At 39.2% G+C, this 20,067-nt stretch overlaps 1 protein-coding gene across 3 annotated transcripts in view; it reads left to right on the forward strand.

Moving 5' to 3' along the window:
* The window catches only part of LOC102461321 (serine/threonine-protein phosphatase 4 regulatory subunit 1), a 46,110-nt gene that overhangs the window by 3,353 nt on the left and 22,690 nt on the right, over positions 1-20,067 (forward strand). For all 3 annotated transcript variants that reach the window (XM_075901137.2, XM_006125334.5, XM_006125335.5), the window contains 6 exons: positions 6,150-6,282; positions 7,737-7,843; positions 10,469-10,611; positions 11,590-11,736; positions 17,431-17,538; positions 18,291-18,356. In XM_075901137.2, the coding sequence (XP_075757252.2) occupies positions 6,185-6,282; positions 7,737-7,843; positions 10,469-10,611; positions 11,590-11,736; positions 17,431-17,538; positions 18,291-18,356 (669 nt within the window). In that variant the 5' untranslated portion in view covers positions 6,150-6,184. The remainder of the gene's footprint in view (positions 1-6,149; positions 6,283-7,736; positions 7,844-10,468; positions 10,612-11,589; positions 11,737-17,430; positions 17,539-18,290; positions 18,357-20,067) is intronic.

A 20,067-nucleotide genomic window follows, 5' to 3' on the forward strand; every position in this document is an offset into this window, starting at 1 on the left:
CCCAAGTTTTTCTGGGGATTTTTTTATCATTTTACAATTTTGAATTTAGAATAGTTATCTAATAATGGGAAAAAGTGTGCTTTGTATATGTCTGTTTTACATCAATTTGTATGTATCAATATCAACAGATCTAATGCAGCATGTTGATTTATCGTTACTGTGGCATGGACAGAGAGAGAAAAAAGTCTGACTTGAAGTGTCATTAATGACACCTGTTTTGTTTTGAACTACTGTACTACATCTTGAACTAAAAATATAGAATATGAACTGTTCCTAGTCACTGTGAAAGAACATCTAGAATTACGATGGAAAATCTGAGAGCTCAGTGTGCATGGTCTTGACAGGTTTTTTTTATTATTATTATTATTACAAAAGGTCCCAGTCTAGATCAGGGCTGTGATTAACCTGAAAGCGTATGCCTACATCACAATTGGGAGCTTTCTTTACACTGCAGGTAGAGGGGACTTTGCTGGAGGTACTGTGCTAAAAATAGCATGGTAGAACAGGTGGAGGCTTGGCCATCTGCTTATGAACCTGCTCAACCCTCTTGGTATGTACTTGTATGGCTAGCCTGAGCTACTGCCTTTGCCCCTATGACCACTGCTATTTTTAGCTCAGTGGCTTGAGCAGAGCTAGCGGGTGTTTATCTGCATTGGAAAACATGCTCTGAGCTGCAGTGTGGACACACACCAAGGAAAAAGATATAGGACATTTTTAAGCAACTCATTGAAGTAAATAACTAAAACTAGATCCAAGATGTCTGAAGGAAAGAAAGCATTAAATAATGGAGATATTCATGTAATATGATACAATTAATTTTATTAAAATAATCAAACAAAAGAGCTAGATGAGATCCTTGGAGTTATGGAAGGGGAAATATATCCTCAACTCAGGGGAGCTGAATGAGAAACTAATTGTGGATAATGTGATATTGCACTTGAATAAATATTGAGGGTCAAACCAATCTGACTCTTTAATTCTCCACTGCAAAAGCTGTCAAACCTGTATACAGTTCTTTAAGAAGATTAATAAAATAGTAAATAAATCTTATTCTGTGGGGTGTTTTTTTAAAATTCCTTTTGTAAGACTATGGGAAATTATGGTTAAGAAATTATTATTTATGGTGGATTTAAAAACTGAGTAGGTGGATTTAAAAACTGAGTAGTCTCCTACTTTTGGGAGACTAATACCCACAGGGGTAAGTATTGGTTTTAATATATTTATTAGTGATTGGGTGCAGGAAATGGACAAAGAGATGGTGGCATTTGCTGATGTCATTAAATTGTCTGAATATTAATACCTATGTCAGGCTATGAAATTTAAGTACCTTTGGGACTGGGTCATACGATATATTAAATTCAATTTCAATAGTGCACATTTGGCTACACTAGTTAAATTTCTTATACACCGAGGGATTCTGAACTTGTCCATTTGATCTGCTAAGTGGGAAAATATGCTAGGCATCTCAGTTGATAGTTTAATGGAAGTATAAACTCTCTGTGGCAGCAATTTTGAAAGCACATTGAGTGCATTAGAAATAATCATGATTTTCTGTATTTTCTTTTACATATGCTTATAACATCTAGAGTGCTATGTGCACTTTTGGTTTCCTCAGTTTAGGAAAGAGAGTTGGTATTAAAATGGTCTAGAGTAGTTTAGTGAAGATAGAGCTAGGGTGGAATTTATTTTATATGAATTGAGATGCAGGACTATTTTGAGTCTTTACACTAAATATATACCCAGGCTATGTCTACACTCGCGGCTTCTTGCACAAGTACAGCCATTCTTGCGCAAGAATCTGCAGAGCGTCCACACTGCCCGCCCGCTCTTGCACAAGGAAATTTACAGTACGGCGTGGTAAGAGAGGGCTCCTTGCGCAAGAGTTATGCTCTTTTTTTTATCAGGTGTAAGCCCTCTTGTGCAGGAGCTCTTGCGCAAGAGGGCAGTGTGGACACTCGGCAGGGATTTCTTGCGCAAGAAAGCCCTATGGCTAAAATGGCCATCAGAGTTTTCTTGCGCAAGAGAGCGTCCACACTGCCATGGGAGCTGTTGCGCAAAAGCACAGCGTGCATATGGCAGTGTGGACGTTTTCTTGTGCAAGACTTATTGCCCAAGAACCCTTGCACAAGATGGTCTAGCGCAAGAAGCCACCAGTGTAGAAAGTGGTGTGTTCTGTAGCTGCTCTTTAGGGACCCTGATCCTGCCAGCACTTTACTCACCTTACTCAAATTACCAGCATTAAAAATGTGCTTAATTAGTGGAACTACTCAAGGTAGTAAAGTGAAGTATATGCATAAATGTTGACAGGATCGTGCCTCACTCTGGTATTACTTTAAAACATAGAACCATGATCATTGGTTTGTTTATGCATTGCAATCAGAATTGTAGGGAATTCTCCTGCAATACTCTAATACAGTAATTCCTCATTTAACACTATAGATGCGTTTCTGAAAATGTTCGTGCTAAGCGAAAACGTTCTATGCGGGGTCAATTTTCCCATTAAAAATAATGGAAAATGTGAGGGTTGCATTTCAGGTGGTGGTGGCAAAGTCATTTTTTTGTTGATGCTTGGTCGTCAACGTCAACATTAGATATCTAGCAACACAAGATATCTAGCAACACAAGTCGCCGCGGTTTGTTAAAACACGAAGATAAACACGTGAGTGAGTGGAGGAGTGCTGTGACCACATGTGTTCATCTGCTCATGTGTAATACCACTGTTTTCATCAACTTATACCACCGTACAAAGTAGTCCGCCACTTGATTATTTTCGTGTTATTTCAGGGACGGTCGTGTTATTCGAAAAAGTTCCCTAAAAACAAATTATGCTACTGCGAAAACGTGTTAAGTGGACACATGTTAAATGAGTAATTACTGTGCTGTAAAGGGAATGGTAGCAACAGATCATTTCTTTTCGTTTTAATGCTGTTTCCTAATACAAGAACAAAGGAACACTTGATAAAATTAATGGCTTATAAATGTAGTATGGATTAAAATAAATATTACTTCACGCAATATGTAGTTTAAAGAATTCACTGCTCTAGAAGCATGTTTAATATGTCTGGATGCTTTTAAAAAAACTTTATTATCAGTACTACTTAGATCATACAAGGGTAATCAAATTTCATGCTTCAGTATTTAAACTGATTGCTTCAGAGAGTCAGAAAGGAACTCCAAGAACCTTATACATCACACTTAACTTATTCAGAGCTTTTAGTGATGGCATCAGCTTCCTTTGAAGCATCAGGGTTTGGCTACTGCCAGTTAGGATATCAGATGTGATGGAGTGCTAGTCTGATTGAGAATGACACATCTACTGATGTTAAACTGATCTGATACTTGCCGCACAGGTTTTGGACCGTCAGTTTCACCATTTGTCAATGCTTTTTGGATCTGAGTAATGTTTTATTTAATACAGATACAAATCATAAACCTATTCAAGTACACTTATCTGTAGGCTGGTTTTGCTAAAATTTAGTAATGCTAACTACTAGAAGCAGTAATGGCTAGTTAAATGGAAGTAAATTATAATTTCCAGGCTATAGGACGCCTGTGTATAGTTTTGTATCTCTGTGTGTCATACTGTCCCCTCAAATGTCATATCTATAAAAGATAGTTTAGTAGTTTGATCTAAAATATCAACAGAAAAAATATTCAGACCATTATTTAAAACACTATGACTCTTCCCCCTCCCTCCCTCAAAAAAAAATATAAGCATGCCTAATTTGTGTAATTATGTGGTTGTGGTAGTTGAATGTGCACAAGAAAAATTGGACCTTCACGTTAATTCCAGTTTTCTTCGGCTTTGCTTTGTGTGCATGATTCAGCTCTTATGCTATATACTCTTGTTCAAATAGTTTCTTATGACATTTAATATTGCAGTTGAAGAGGCCAGATAGCTTTCTATTTTTTTAGAGACTATAGTTTCAGTTATCAAGTGTGTGTGCACCATTCCCTTTGAAGTAAATTAGCTATATGCATATCTAGAGGCAGAATTTGACCCTACAGTAGGACATCCTGTGTCAGAAACCAACCTTTTTTTTTTGTTTGTTTAATTTTATCTCTTGACAGGAAGTTTGCCTCAAGAGCCCTCGTTTATAATGATGATACTAGAGGGGCATCAATCCCTTTCAGTAGTACACAAATATTCCCTGTTATTACTGATGGACGCCTCTCTGAAGTTTGGAGGGAAGGAAAGAAACCTTTTGTTTAAGATACATATGGGGGGAGGGTGAAGAGTAAAAAGCAAGTATGGCATTTCATAGTGACTTCACATCTTGTTTTTTAATTTCATATTACTCTAAAACCAGATATTGGCATCACACGTTCAAGGTTTTAATATTTGCTGATTGATACTCCAAAAATATACCCATGTCAGTCCAATATTTACCTGCACTGCACTCTCAATCTAACACTATTATTGGTTTCAGAGGCTTCAAGGGGTAGCCAAGTTAGTCTGTACAGGATAAATTAAAAAAACAACAAATGGCCTAGTAGCACTTTATAGACTAACAAAACATATAGATGTGGTAGAGAAATTAAATACATTTAGAGTCATAAGATCACATTAAGGGTATATTTGGGGAAAACTGTTGACCTTTTAAAAAAAAACTAATCAGGTAATGAACTAATTGCATGGTTCCTAGAGCTACAGCTTTAAGAATTATGCCACATATTGAATGATTTAGGATAATTTTTTAAGATTCCTATCTTCCCGCCAATAGCTGATTTTTGCCTCCGGTGCCACAATCAAATCAGCAGTATTTTTATAGAAGTGGAATATGCACTCCCCAATAAAATTATTTCTTCACAGAAGACCAGAACAGTTTGCTGGGTTCTGATATGAATCCTTAAAATGTCAACACTAGGTTAAAATTTAAACAATTTATTTTTCTAAGATAAAATCAAGTTTTTATTCTTAAATGTGTTTTTAAAGCATTATAAAACCTAGTATTAATATAAATATCTTCATGGCTTAAAGAAAAATGAGAAGAATTTTTGTTTGAATTTAAACATTCACTTACAGGGTTTGGGATATAAATTCTGTAGTACTGAGCATGAGAATCTGAAAGTGAAACTGAATAGTCTTCTTTCCTGAAACTGAAGGGCAAAATGTAAGCAAACAGCAGAAACTGTGAAAAAGTAATATCATTTTTTTCATTTTTAATAATCTAAGGAATTATTAGTGACCAGTGAAGACAAATCTCTTAGATAAGATATTTAACCTTATTAGTACTCTGGAGAACACACAAATATTGAGAGCTTTGAGAGCTTTAAGGCAGCCCTGTTTCCAAAAATAAAAATGTATATAGAAATTGATTCTGGATGTAATTGTGTAATATTTTGGGGGAATTGCTGTCTTTAAAAGATTATGTAACTTGAATTTTTGGGTGTGTCTACACAACAGCATTTTGCTGGCATAGTTACTCCAGCAAAGCCCCCTAGTGGATATTCAGTGTATATCAGCAAATGCAGCTCTGTGAGTATAGTTGTACTATCTTCCTGAATGACTTTGTGTTCCAAAGCACTCTTCTGGTGATATTGTTTGAGTATACACCTGGGATTTCTGACATAGTTACGTTGGTTGGGTGTGCATGATTTCCTCCCCCACTCCCCCACCGGCGCCAATCCTAACTGACAAATATTTTGGCAAAACTTCATAGCGTAGGCTAAGCCTCAAGTAGGAGCTTCACTTATAGGAAGAAGTTTTACATTTTCCAAATAAAGATCAGGTAGGGCCGATACTTTCAAAGCCATCAACAGGAGTTAGATATACAGCTCTCATTAATTGCACTGGGAAATATGTGTCAAAGTAGCTTTGGAAATCTCAGCTTATATTATGTATAAAGGACAAATTATGTCTCTCTTGCAGCCATTGTTAATTCTCGTTTACTTCAATCAGACTGACTTCACTTCTGGATTCATTCTTAAAAGCTTAGTTGTTGAAGTACATAGGGGTCTGGCTACTAACCTCTGTAAGTGAAGAGTTGAATTCTGTCTGAGCCTTTCTAAGGATTGTGTTTACAGGTGGTTCTGTGACGTAGAAAGTTCTACAAGGGATGCTATCAAAGAGATGTATTTAATGCTCAGATCTTTTTCTTTTGCTGACATGTTTTTTGTTTTTTTGTTTTTTTGTTTGTTTTTTAAAGTTGGATTTGAAGACTATGGACCAGATTGTGATAGCATGAGGATAACTGCATTCTTGGATATTCCAGGACAGGATAACTTGACTCCACTTGCTCGTTTGGAAAAATATGCCTTTAGTGAGAATATATTTAATCGGTAAGGACATGAGTATTAAACTAATAGTCTAAAGACAAAGCTAGAAATTTCTACATTGTGATTTTATTCCCCATTGTTTTTTAATTATTATTTTTTATTCTGAATCTTAAATGTGGATTTTAAATTAAGAATAAAATATTTTGTTGTTATTCCTCTTGTGCATTTTTAAATGAACATTTAGTAAAGTTTTTATTGCAGTAGAAACAGGATTTTTATTGTACATTATTTCTACAAGGGCCTGATTTTCAGTTTTGGTCACCTTAAAAGGCCCCCTAAATTAGAGATGTTACATTTTGAGTAATTAATCGGAACTAAACTAATTAGCAATTTGCATCGACTATTCAATTAGTCAATAGGGCCCCTCTGCCTTTGCAGTGTAGCAACAGCCCTAGGGAGTCCCCCGCTGGCCCTGTACTCCCCACGGTGTTTCAAAGTGGCAGCGCCGTGTGGAGCCTGGAGTCAGCTGCGGACTCCCCAGCTGACCCAGGGCTCCATGCGGCACTGCCGCTTTGACATGCCGCCGGTAGCCCAGGGTCAGGCATTTGCTTATCAAATAGTCGACTAGTCGTTCACATCCCTAATCCAAGTGCCACAGTGCTGCACTTGGTTTGTGATATATTCTGTTCTGTATGCCTGAAGTTTTAAAAAGAATTTTAGCTGTTCTTTTAATGTGTTATTCAGTAATGACAAAAGCAAAATGCTGCATTTAGGAAGGAAAAATCAAAGACAAAGGTACAAAATGGGGAATAACTGGTTAGAAGGAAGCATTGTTGGAAAGGATTTGGGAGTTATAGTGGACCACAAAGTGAATGTGAACCAACAATATGATGAATTTTCAAAAAAGGCTATTGCCATTCTGGAGTATATGTAAGACCATAGGAGGTAATTGTCCTACTGTACTTGACACTGGAGGCCTCAGCTTGATTATTGTATCCAGTTCTGGGCTCCACACTTGAAGAAAGATGTGATCAAATTGGAGAGAGGCCAGAAGAGTTAATATTTAGAAAACCTGACCTATGAAGCAAAGCAAAAGCAAACTGGGAACATTTAGAGAAAAGAATGACTAAGGGGAGGACCTGTTAAATCTTCAAATATATTAAAGGCTGTTATAAAGAGGACAGTGACCAGTTGTTCTCCCTGTCCAGTACAGATAGTTAGATATTAGGAAAGACTTTCTAACTCTAGGATTGCTAAGCACTGTAATAAGCTTCCAAGGGAAATTGTGGAATCTTCATCTTAGAAATGTTTAAGAACAGGCTAGATAAAGGCTTGTTAGTGATAATTTATAAATAAATAATGGCCCTGCCTCAATGCAGGAGGCTGGAATAAATGTCCTTTTGAGATCCCTTCTTGCCTTGCATTTTTATGATATTCTTCTCAATTTTTTTCCAATCTCCCCCTTGACCTCGATGTCAGCAGGATGTTAAAGTGCACATTATGTTATCCCTTCACAGACAGATTATTGCCAGAGGTCTACTTGATGTTTTTCGAGATTTCAGTAATAATGAAGAAGATTTCTTGACGGTAATGGAGATAGTGGTCAGATTGTCCGAAGATGCAGGTTTGAGACTCAGTTTCTTAATTTTAAAAAAACTCCTTATTTAGTACTTGATTTACTTGCTACTACATGGGTTGGCTTGACAAATACTATGTAAGTGTTCATTGAGCAGGAGGGACAGGTCTATGTATCTGGAACATATTGTGACCTTCTTTTATTTTCAGTAGCTGGGGGTTATTTTTAGTATCAATGTTTCAGTAGCTGGGGTTATCAATGAACTCTTATCTTCTCTTAGGGTACGTCTACACTTGCTCCCTAGTTTTAGCTAGGGATGCAAATGTAGCTGAACAAAATTGCTAACGAAGCGGGGATTTAAATATCCTGCGCTTCATTAGCATAATCTAGCCTGCACGTTTTTCCGCTTAACAGCTGATTTGAACCAGGAAGTGTGCTCCGCGACACATTAGTTCGAATCAAACCCCTTGGTTTGAATTGTTAGTTTAAATTTAAATCCCCGCTTCGTTAGCAATTTCAGTCGGCTACGTTTGCATCCCTAGCTCGAACAAGGGAGCAAGTGTAGATGTACCTTTAGTTTAGAAATATACTTATTCTGGACTATATCTTTGTCTGATTCTTGAGAAGAAGAGGAGGAAGAAGAAATGTGAATGTGTTTAAAGCACAGGGTAGATTGAGCAAAACACACATAAGGTACATTAAGCAAGTATCTTATTGACATCCGAACAGTCAGAGGGCTCACCTAGACTATGCTTGAGGAAAAGCAGTTTTTTGGAAAAAGGGGTGGGGGTTGCTGAAGAAAAACGCATCTTGACTACTTTCACTTTTGAAAGCTCTGCTCTTTCGACCCTTTAGCGTAGTCTAGATGAGCCCTGAATGTTTCACAGTCTTTAATGTATTTATCGCATAAGGTAAAGAAGTGTGGATTATCACCATATTGCAACTTGGGAACTGATACCTAGAGAAGCTAAATGACTTGGCCAAGGTCACAGAGGAAGCCTTGGGCACAGCTTGGACTCGACCAAGATTTCCCAAGTCATAATCCAGTGTCTTAGCCACTGGGCAATTCTTCTCTGGAAATGATTAACTGCAATAGAGATTGGAATGCTAGCTTTTGTGTATTTTTGCATACTGCTCTATGCGCTGTGTCTTAAAGTCTGCTCCTGACTTAGAAACAGTAGAAACTTAGACACTTTTACACCAAAAATTTCCAATCTGTTGCCTACTTAGTCACCAAGTGTAGTATTTTCTAAAGTACTAGAAGAGTTTACATACCCAGATCCCATTACAACCCAGTGGGAGTTGGGTGCTTCACTTTCTTAGGTTCCTTGGAGAATCCTGCCCATAAATCTATATTCCATCATTTAAGTTAGCAATGAGTACTTAAAATTTGGCAGAAAGAGCAGGTTTTTAGCACCTCTAAAAACCAAGGCCACTAAATATATGTGCCTAACTGTAGGCACTCAGGATTACAGTAGTTAGGGTAAAAATATAGGTGCCCACCCACACTTTGCTTGTACTGTATATATTATTGTGCGCAAGTTAACATGGACTGAAGAATTTTGTATCTGCATTTTTGGAGGGTTTAAATTTGCTACTTTAACTCTGTTACCATTTTGTTTTGGGATTGTTTTTTGGTTGCATGTAATTTATGTATATGGAATATGATCACTTTTGTATGTGATTTTTTTTTTTGTAACTGTGCTGAGTTGACAATTGTACTAGTTAATGGTTTAAAGTTTTGTTTCTGTGATATTTTTCTGTTTATTTCTTTTAGGTATGTCTTTTAATAATTAGAAAGTGTTAAAAGAAATTATCTTCATTTTAGTTATCTTATTGGTAACTATATGATTAACAGGGAGGCAAAGTTAAACTATTAATTAGTAATTGATTACTTCCTCTATCTCTCTGTAAGGAGACTAAAAATGTTGCCCCTTCACATATCTATAGTCAGAAAGTAAAGCACAGGTTCCCAAATATTGGGATGTATTCTGTCTGGGACACTGGTGATAAAATGTAGAAAACATCTAAGTGCTTTTCTACATTCCAGTTGTGTTGTGACTTTTAATGTGTGTATGGTACTTTGCAGATGATAAGTGATCATTATTTTTATTATTAAATTATACCTGAGAATGTACGGCAATGGTGAGCAGTAAAGCAGGGGGCCACCAGGGATTAACCCTGGCAGACTGGATCTGGGCCATGGTCTGGTTTATGCCCACCTCTGATGCACAGGATGCTTTTCAAAAGATGAAAAAAAAAATCCAATGAACCTTATCAAAAGAAAGGAAAACTGTGTGAAAAATATATGTAACCCTTTTCTTTCTCACTACTAGCTACTCCTGCATGCTTTGGCTCATAGAAAATGAAGTATTAGTACACAAAAGCTGTAATGAAATTAGTTATTATGCACAAAAAGGTCCAGATTGTCAAGGAAGATAGCTATCCATTTGTTTAAAAATACGACTATTGGGCTGATGGGAGGTTATAATTGAGACTGTCTGATTTCTCAGCTCATCTTTACACAGATATTTTACATGGTGACATTTTTAAAAACAGATTATTTTGTATTTGTTTTTCATAGTTTCACAAGTGGAAATACATTCAATAAATAGCATCTGGTTCTAACTTTAAACTTACTGAAGCCATTTTGACTTTCTCTATGCTGCCCAGAGCCTACTGTACGGACGGAACTGATGGAACAAATACCTCCCATTGCCATTTTTCTTCAAGAAAGTCGACCAAACTTCCCAACAGCATTTTCTGACTACCTTATGCCCATTGTAGTGAGATACCTTACAGACCCTAATAACCAGGTAGGAAATCTCAGACTGAAAAGTTGTATAGGTAATTCAATTGTGGACCTTTCACAGTAGGCATACATTAATATGTTAGTAATAACAATACTTAGGTCTTATATAAGACTTTGAATGTAGATCTAAAAAACACTTTACAAAGGACACCTGAATCATTATTCCCATTTTACAGGTGGGCTAATAGAGGCTTAGAGACTAGAAATGATTTTCCTAGGGTCACCCAGCAATGACAAAGTCAGGAATAGAATCCAAGTCTCCTGAGTCCCAGTCCATGGCTCCAACCATTAGGCTAGTAACCAAAGTTGGATTGAAAGCCTGCTTAAAATCCTCATTGCTGTTTTATAAAAACTCGGTCTTCAGATGACAAAGTGGATTGTGCCCATGAAAGCTTATGATACCATCTAAATATTTTTTGGTTAATCTCTAAGGGTACGTCTACACAGCAACATTATTTCAAAATTACTAGCGCTATTTCAAAATAACTGAGTCTGTGTCTACACCGCATGTAGTTATTTTGAAATGTCAAAATACTGTCAAACTGGAGGACTTCTTACTCTTCTTACTCCTCTTACTCCTGTAATCGTCATTGTATGAGGAGTAAGGGAAGTTGGAGGAAGAGTGCTCTATTTTGAAGTAAGTGCTGTGTAGATTCTCCCAAATTTGACGTAGCTCAATTTGCGTAGCTTATTTCGAGTTAAGCCCTGATGTGTAGACTCACCCTAAGGTGCTACAGGACCATTGTTCTTTTTAAAGTATTTTAGTTACAAACTAACATGGTTACCCCTCTGAGACTTTCTAGTTTTTATGTTTATAACTAAGAATATCTTAGGTTTATCACAACTGATTAACTTATAACAGTTCACTTGACTTTTTGCACTCTGTTCAGTAAGAACAGGTATTAACTTCACTTTTATGATTCTCATAAAATAGTGCATTTATGGTGTATTGTTTTTATTCTTTTGTTTTGTGTATTACTAGGTTAGAAAAGCAAGTCAGGAAGCACTGCTGATACTGATAGAACAAGATCTCATTGCTCAAAATGATATAGAAAATAAGGTGTGCCCAATTCTGTTGGACCTCTCTGCTCCAGACAGTGATGATGAGTACAAAGTGGAAGCAGTGAATGTAAGTAGCAGCAGAAGATTTTTATTTTAAAATTGTATTCCCCCTCCCCCTTTGGACATTTTAAAAAAGAAGGTGTATAAATTGATCAGTGGAAGGCTGTGAGAGATGGACTTTATATTCAAACTTTTAACTTGCTAATTAAGTAAACTAGTTAACAGGAAGGTTTGTTTTAGTTCTGTAGTGTCAGTTACCTATTTCTCAGTTGTCCAGTTACAAGAAATTGTTCTGTAAAGGACTGGCTGATCTCCCGTTCCCTTTCCAGTGTCTCAGTATATGAAAACTTGTGAATGAGAATTATGCTATTGTGAATTATGGAATTTGCTATCTTCCAGCTTTGGCCAATGCCGATAAAACATTTTTAGATCAAGGAATATGAATAGATCAAAGTCCTCTTTTGTCAGCCTTCTGGGATAGAATTAAAGCCTTATATAACGGAAAATATCCTTAAAATTCTTATTTCCATCTTGCATCTCGGTTTTATTGGCCATTATTTTGAGAAGCTAGAAACTAATGTTAAAATCCTCTATAAAATGGGAATGTCAGCTTCAAATGTGGTTAGCCATTCTGGTTTGAACTTATGGGGTTATTAGTAACTTGTAGAATTGGGTCCTTTAAACTTGCATCATTGTCGTTAATGTGAGTTGTGGCATTAGCTTGAATCGAAGCGGGTTTGGGTTCTTAAAAGCTAATTTGGATCTCTTACAAGGAACCTCATCTAGCTCATAAGAGATTACCATCTAAAGCTGAAGTGGTGAAGAAAGCAAGATGGAAATGACAACAATGTCACAGTAAGGTTTTTTAGTCTGCCAAAGATAGAAGCATTTTGTAAACCAATTCAAATAATTTTCAACTAGTAAATTTTCTGAGCCCTGTATTTGTGGTCAGACAGAAGAAAATTCTGAATCCTGCATCAACGAACTGTTTGAGGAATCCTTTGGACTCCCCTGCTTTTGAGACTGTTATTTATAATAACTCTTGTTGGAAAAATCTTTGTGTGTGTATGTGCTTGTACAAGGTGATCCCTGTAACTGTGTGCTTGTGTGGCTACTCAGAAAAGAGTCATATGCCAACCTGCTGATTAGCAGCATGCCCATAGCTAGATTTTTTTTTTTTTTTGCTGGTGGTATACATTCACACATACTTTAGTGCGCATAACATTATTCTACACATGGATGGAAAAGATTAGTGGGAACACTGCTTGTAAATGCCATCATCTTGTATAGTTTTCAGTCATGCAGTTAGTCAGACCTTCCAAATCTTATTTTCCTAAGTCATTTTCAAGAATAGGCATCATTAAGGTTTTGACAAGCTTTTCCACTTGAGACCCTGTCAGGCTACATCTACACTATGAACTAGGGGAGTGACCCTCTGGTTTGCATACTAATATTCATGTTAGCTCATAGCGGTGTAGCCGTGGTAGCATGGGTAACAGTAGTAGAGGTATGATTTAGCTATGCAGAATATAAATCTGCCTGAAACCAGTGGTACAATAGGCAGCACAGCTAAGCTGTGCCACAACAGGCATTACTTGTGCTACTTTGGTGTCACTGCTATTTATATTCAGAGCTTGATGAGAGCTAGTGCAAGTATATGTAAGTGAGCAGGGAAATTACACTCTTTCTTCTAGCCTAATGATGTGTTTACACTGCAGTTAGAGGTGTTATTGCAGCACATGTAGGTGTAACAGAGCTAGCTTTAATTTAGCTAGCTCAGGTACCAATAGTAATAAAGCTGTGGACGCACAGTCAGCATGGGCTAACTGTCTGACTACGTACTCAGGGTCTAGTCTGGGCTTGTACAGCCTGTGCTCTTGCAGCTTCACTGCAGTTGGTGTCTAAGCTGGTTAGATTAAAGCTGACTTTGTGTTTCGACTATATATGCAGCAACTAGCAGACGGTTGCAGACGGTTGCAGGCTGAGGGTATGTGTGCGAGAGTGAGGGCTGGAGATGAGGAGAGGCTCAGGGCAGAGGGTCCCTCCCTAGCTGGGTCTTGTTCTCTTCCCCTCCTCCCCAGCCTGCTAGGGGCCTGTTCTCTCTCTCCCTCTAGGCTCCCCCCAGCCCATCAGGAGTCCCCTCCCTCTTCAACACTGCAGCCTAAGGACACAAAGGGAGGAAAGGGTTTGGTGTGGGGGACTACTTACTCTGTATACTGGCAGGCAAGCTGGCAGAACCCCAGCCCTGCTGGCCACTCCTTTGGTGGTACCGCTGCCTTCAGTGGCCACTGTCTAGGATAGCTCTCCTGCAGGCTCCCTGCCCCCAGTGGCCACTCTCATATCACATAGCATCCCTTGGAATAGCAGCTCCTCCCTTTGCATGTTATGGAAAGAAGTTTTTTTCCCAGGGCTTCCGGTCAGGGCCTTCCTTAGGCTGATTCACCCGATTCCCCCGAATGGGGCCCCGCGCCTAAAGGGGCCCCGCGCCCTGAACCCAGAAGTGTGCCAGGCGCCATGGGCGGTGAGTTAATATCCAGAGCCGGGGGCACTGCTCCAGCAATATGTGGAGCTGGGTCTCTTCCCCGGCTCTGCCTGGAGTGGTCCCCGGCCCCCACCTGCCAGCCCCCCAGCGCGTCCTCCCACCCCGCCCCCAGAGCGTCCCCCTCAGCCCTGGACCGTCCCTGACGTGCGCAGCTCTCAGTGTGTCTCCCCCTCGTTGGTGTGTGCTGCCGCCATGCGCGTGTTTGCAGGTGGGCGGGGAAGATGCCCGGGTGTGACGTCACGTCACGTCATGACCCGGTACTTTAAAACTTCTCGTTGCTGCATGGCGCCGCGTGGCCTAGCTCTGGGTTTGAAGTCCGGGGCCCGAGCGCAGACTCCGGCCCCGCAAAGTGGAAGGCAGAAGGTAGGGGAGTGGGAAAACTAGGGGGAGGCATTGGGAGAGGAAGGGGCTTGTGCGGAGGGAGAGGGAGGAGGGGTGGGAGAGGAAGGGGCTTGTGCAGGGGGGGGGGGGAAGAAACAGGAAGGCAACAAGAGACAGGGTGGAGGAGAGACAAATGCCAGGGGGCCAAGTGCAGACAATGAGGAAAAGGGCAGGAGGGAAGGTGTCAGTGGGAGGGGGGACAGGGTGATGAGGAGAGGAGAAGGTAATTGGAGGCTAGAGGGGGGAGGGGAAGGTGCTGGGAGCAAGCTTGAAAGAAGGGGTGGGCATGAGAAAGGTGGGGATAGAGCAAGTCATGTGTGAGGGCACAGAGGAGCAGGAGGGGAACGGAGCAGAGAGCGGTGAGGGGGAGGGCATCAGGGAAAAAGGGGGCAGGGGCAGTAAGGGAAGGGGGAGGCACCAGGAAGGTGCAGGGCCCCAGAAATTTTTTTGATTGAGAAAAAAACCAGCAGCCAACGCACTCCTCCTCCCGGGGCCGGCAGGGATGGCAGATTTGTATAATTTTTGGTGGTGCCCCATTAGCCACGCCCCTAAGAAGCCATATACTGAATTTGGTGGCACTAGCTCTTACCATTTAGGAGGCATTCTTGAACAAACGGACATGCAGATGGATAATCAGACAGGCACACTCTAAAATATAAATTGTACCTTTCCTCCCCTCACTGTTTTATGAAAATACCATAAAAAACACTGTCAAATGGCACAACTTCAAAATTATTTATATAAAAGTTATAATGTAGTTGGCTTAACTGTCTAAGGAAACTAGTAGTGATTCTATAAGAAAGGGATATTTTTTTCTGTATTTAAATTTCTTGGTATATAATGCTGTATTAAGAATCCTGGTATCAACTTGTGTCCTCTGACTGCATCATCAGTTAATTCACAATCCCAGGGTAATGCTGACATCAGATAGTGTTGATGCACACACAAGGAAATAAGCAACAAAAGCTATGTTAATTACAATTAAGTTCCAAAGGAAAAATCAATATTCTCCATATTTGGAAAAATATCGGAATCAGAGTTTATATTTTCAAGGTGTTAAAAGTATGCTAGAAACTGAAAGCAATAAAATAAAAATACTTGGCAGTAACCCTTAAGTTACTGCAAATGTCATCATTTTCCCCAGTGATTTCTTTCTAAAGTGTTCATATTTCTACTCTGGTTATGGTTAACTTTAATAAAGAGCTTGGATGATTAAAGTCTTTGGTGTCAAGCGTCTTGATGGAAAAAACAGATTATATTAATTTACAAAAAATCCAGATTTGTCTTCATCAATGACCTCTGACATTTGACCTGTAAAATAGTTTTACCAGCTAAATTCGTCTTCCTTGTTTGGGAGTTGGTTATTGATCTGGAAGACCTTCAACATGACATCTGAATACCATTTGTATTTTTGAAGCACTGACAATTCTTTAAAAGCTTCAGGGGGTAGCCGAGTTAGTCTGTACAGGATAAACTTAAAAAAACAACAAATAGTCTGGTAGCACTTTAAAGACTAACCAAACATGTAGATGGTATCATGAGCTTCCGGGGGCACAGCCCACTTCTTCAGATGACTGCAGTTATGAGTAGGGGATATGAAAACTCGAAATAAATAGGAGAGGGGGGAGAAAAAGAAAAAAGGAAGGGTGTGTGTGAGACAGAGCATCATCAAGAATTTGGAGAATGAGTACCTAAACCTAAGTAGATCAAAGTAAATAGATAGATGCTAAGACAGGAAGGATACCACTCACAGCCTTTTAAATCTGCACTTGAAAGGGAATCCTCTGAACTGTCATTCATGCTAAAATTTGACACTCTACGCGGGGGGGAGGGGGGGGAGAGGCTCAACAAAGACTCTGGCTATCTTACCCATTACAAAGATAGCCTCCCCAATTATCACCTCTAATATCATTATCTCACAGACATTTACCTCTCCCCCCCCCCCCCCCCCCCCGCATCCTCCTTCTGTTCTGAAATTTGATTTGTCCTTTTCATATGTGTTCACTTTTTTTTAATTGTATCCTTTGGTATATATGGTTGTGACTATTTTCTTCCACTATTTGATCTGAGGAAGTGGGTCTGGCCCACGAAAGCTCATCATCTAATAAACCATCTTGTTAGTCTTTAAAGTGCTACATAGTCCTGTATTTTGTTTCAGCTACACCAGACTAACACGGCTACATTTCTATCACTACTCACAGATCTGTTAGCACCTTTAGTGGTATGTTGTTTTCAGTTTAGGTGCAGATCCTGCAAAGAGCTGTGTACATGCTTACCTTTAAACACTTGAGCAGGCCTATTGAAGCTACAGAGACTACTTGTATTCTTAAAGTGGAGCTTGTGCTACAGTGTTTTCAGTATTGTGGTTTTGAACAGTACCTTCACAATGGAAAATGAGTCCTTGTACAGGCCCTCAACATTGCTATCACAAATATTTAAGTGTAATTAACATTATGACATGGTTTAATTCAAGAGTTCTCAAACTAAGTATAAATTGTTGATTTTCTGTAAGTCATCCTGTTCAATTAACAAAATAAAATCTCAGTTCTCTAATGCAGAAATGTTATACTTGGTCGCAAGCACATAAGAATGTCAAATTAATTTTGCAGTTTAATAACTCCTTGCAAGTGGGCTTCCTAAACAAGTTAATGAAAATATTCAAATAACAGAGAGGAAAGTTAAAAATAGGATATACATTTAAATAATATAATATTTATATTTTAAGGTATATATTTTAATTCATGCTTTCAAAACTATTCTTTTCATAGAAAAAAACTTGAACTAAACGTGCTCAGTGACTGTTATGTGAATGTCTCCCCCACCCCTTCTGTGTTATAGATAATTTGTAAAATGGCTTCTATGCTGAGCAAAACTACTGTTGAACATATGCTACTTCCCCGTTTTTGTGAGCTATGTGGTGATGGGAAGCTGTTCCAAGTCCGTAAGGTTGTCATGACTTATTTCAAAGCTGAAACGCTTCAAGTACATTCTACAGTATTTTAACATTTACATCAAATTATCTTTAAGCATAGTATTGATGATGATATGATTTCAGACTTTAGCAGCGCCTCTAATTTTCCTTTTTCAACATAAAGGAATTTCCTTGTTTGTTTTTAATTGTGTGTGTGTGGAGTTTTTAAAATATGATGCTCACAAAAGTGAGGTATCTGTGACCCTGGCTTACCCCCAGAATAGTCCATGATTCAGCAAAACATGTAAGCACATGCTTGAAATTAAGCCAGTCTGGGTTATTGTGAAGATAGTTTTGATAATACACTTAAGTACTGACTTGCACACATTTTTCTTCTGCTCCATTTTTGGCAGCCTCTGCTCACATCTTTAAAAGATTCAGATGGTGAATCTCTGCTGTCCATTCAGAGTCCATTGAAGTTTGTGAGACTCCTGACTGATGTAGAGGCCCAGCGTACAGTGGCATTTATTTCTATGGTGTTTTTTGTGTACCACAGGGGTCTGCCCTAATGAATCTCTGGTTCAGGACTGAGGCCTTAGTATTTACGGGATTTAAATTTTTCAGTAGGATTTGTATAGTAAAGGACAAGCAAACTGCTAAATCCAGTGCTTAATGCTCATGAATGAACAATAAGGGGTAAAATTCTTGACACCAATCAGTAGCAAAGCTCATACTCATTTCAGTGGGATCAGGAGTTCATTCATAACATTGTTATGGCTTTTTTTAGGTTTGTGCAGCTAGCTTTGGTGATATTTGTAATGCAGTTGGACAAGAAGCCACAGAGAAATTTTTGGTATGTAAAACTTAGAGATACAAATCTTTTTGTGTATTTTGCTTGAGCTTTTATTTATTTTACAACTGAAATATTTTAACAAGGAAATTACAGATAATGCCATTTCATTTTCTTTGAGACAAAAGTGCAAATATTTGGATAACTCTTCCTTGAATTTAAACCTGATCCACTGATTTAGTCTCCACTGTGGCAAAAGTTTGTTTTTTTTAAAAGAGACTTTTTGATTGTTTTTAAGACTATGCGTATGTTGTGAGAGTAGGTTCTTTTCAGTGAATTTATTAAATTATCTGGACACAGTCAACTTGAAATCTCAGAATGGTAAAAAAAAATCAAGTTAAACGTTTCACGTTTTATACCTGTAAATGAGTGACCTGGCAGTTTTTGTGGTTTTACATTATAGTACATATTGGACCTCTCTGGACGGACACCCTCAGGATCTGGTTGGTCCTGGATGAGGGATTTTGCTGGACCAGGGGAGGTCAATTTTGGACCCCTGCCACTGCCCCCTGCCCAACCATTGGCCTCCCAGCTGGCTCCCCACCTCCTGCTGACCCTATTACTCTGCCAACCCTCTGGGCAGCCATCTCTGCCAACGCTGGGCTATGTCTCCAGGCAGCTGTGCGCATGGTGTGGTGGGGCTTCAGGTAGACACATTTGCTGAGGCTGCCTGGGCAGCCCCGTGCACCCGGGGCTTCCTGAGCTGCTGTGTGCGACGCCCCGGGGCTCTGTGAACAGTCCCACTTATTGCACGCCAGGGCTCCCAGCCCCACTGGGCAGCCCCACCCCGGGTCTCCCAGCTGCACTGGGTAGCCCCTCTGCCACGCGCAGGGCAGCCCCACTGTCTTGCCAGCCCCACAGGGGGTCCCTCCACCAGAACTCTCTGGTCCTGCAACATCCATGCCAGAGCATGGATGTTGCCAGTCCAGGGAATCCCGGTTAAAAAAGTTTCAACCTGTATATTATGAATTTTCTCTCTTCTCTTTATATATATATATATGAAAAAGTTCCTGCTAGGTGACAGAATGACTTCATTCGAGGCCAGAAAGAGGGGGGCTGGTGAGAGTAGTGAGCAGGGTGCAGCCCCCTAGTAAATGTTTCTTTTCTTTCTTATCCTGGGGTATAAATATGCACACAAAACGTAAGTTAAACTTAAAGTAGTCACTTCTCTTTAGTTAACAATGAGTAGTTTTTAGGTGCCATTGCAGGAGCTAGCTCTACTTTTTGCATGTGAGAGTCCTGACAGTTTGTTCCAGTAATATTCTATCTGTTGCTTTTGGAAAAAGGCCAGGAAAAATCAGTTTTGATTTGAGTGTGGTTGCTGTAAAGATATGTATAAAATTGCATTTTAACAGAAACAGAGAGGTGTTTGCAAAAATCTAATTAAAGAACATTATTTTCTTATGCAAGTAGCTAGCTATTTTCCCTTTGCTAGGTGGTGGGAGGAGTGTTCTGAAGCTAAACCCAATACTAGACTTGACTTTTCCTGAGGCAGTGTTCCCAATTGACGAACTGGTCTGGTACTGAATAGTAAGGTTTACTCTTCATCACCAACATACTTTTTTTTTTTTTTTAAGCACAGTTGAAAGCAGAAGAGTATTTTAAAGTGATCTGATTCTTCTGATCACTTCCCCAGACTAGAAAGAATTCATTTCCCATGCTTTATAATCTCTCCTTACCCCCGAGATATACTTGCAGAAAGAAAGCCTGTAAC

This window comes from Pelodiscus sinensis, chromosome 17 (assembly GCF_052426305.1).
Source record: "Pelodiscus sinensis isolate ZL-2025 chromosome 17, ASM5242630v1, whole genome shotgun sequence".
Taxonomy (NCBI): Eukaryota; Metazoa; Chordata; order Testudines; family Trionychidae; genus Pelodiscus; species Pelodiscus sinensis.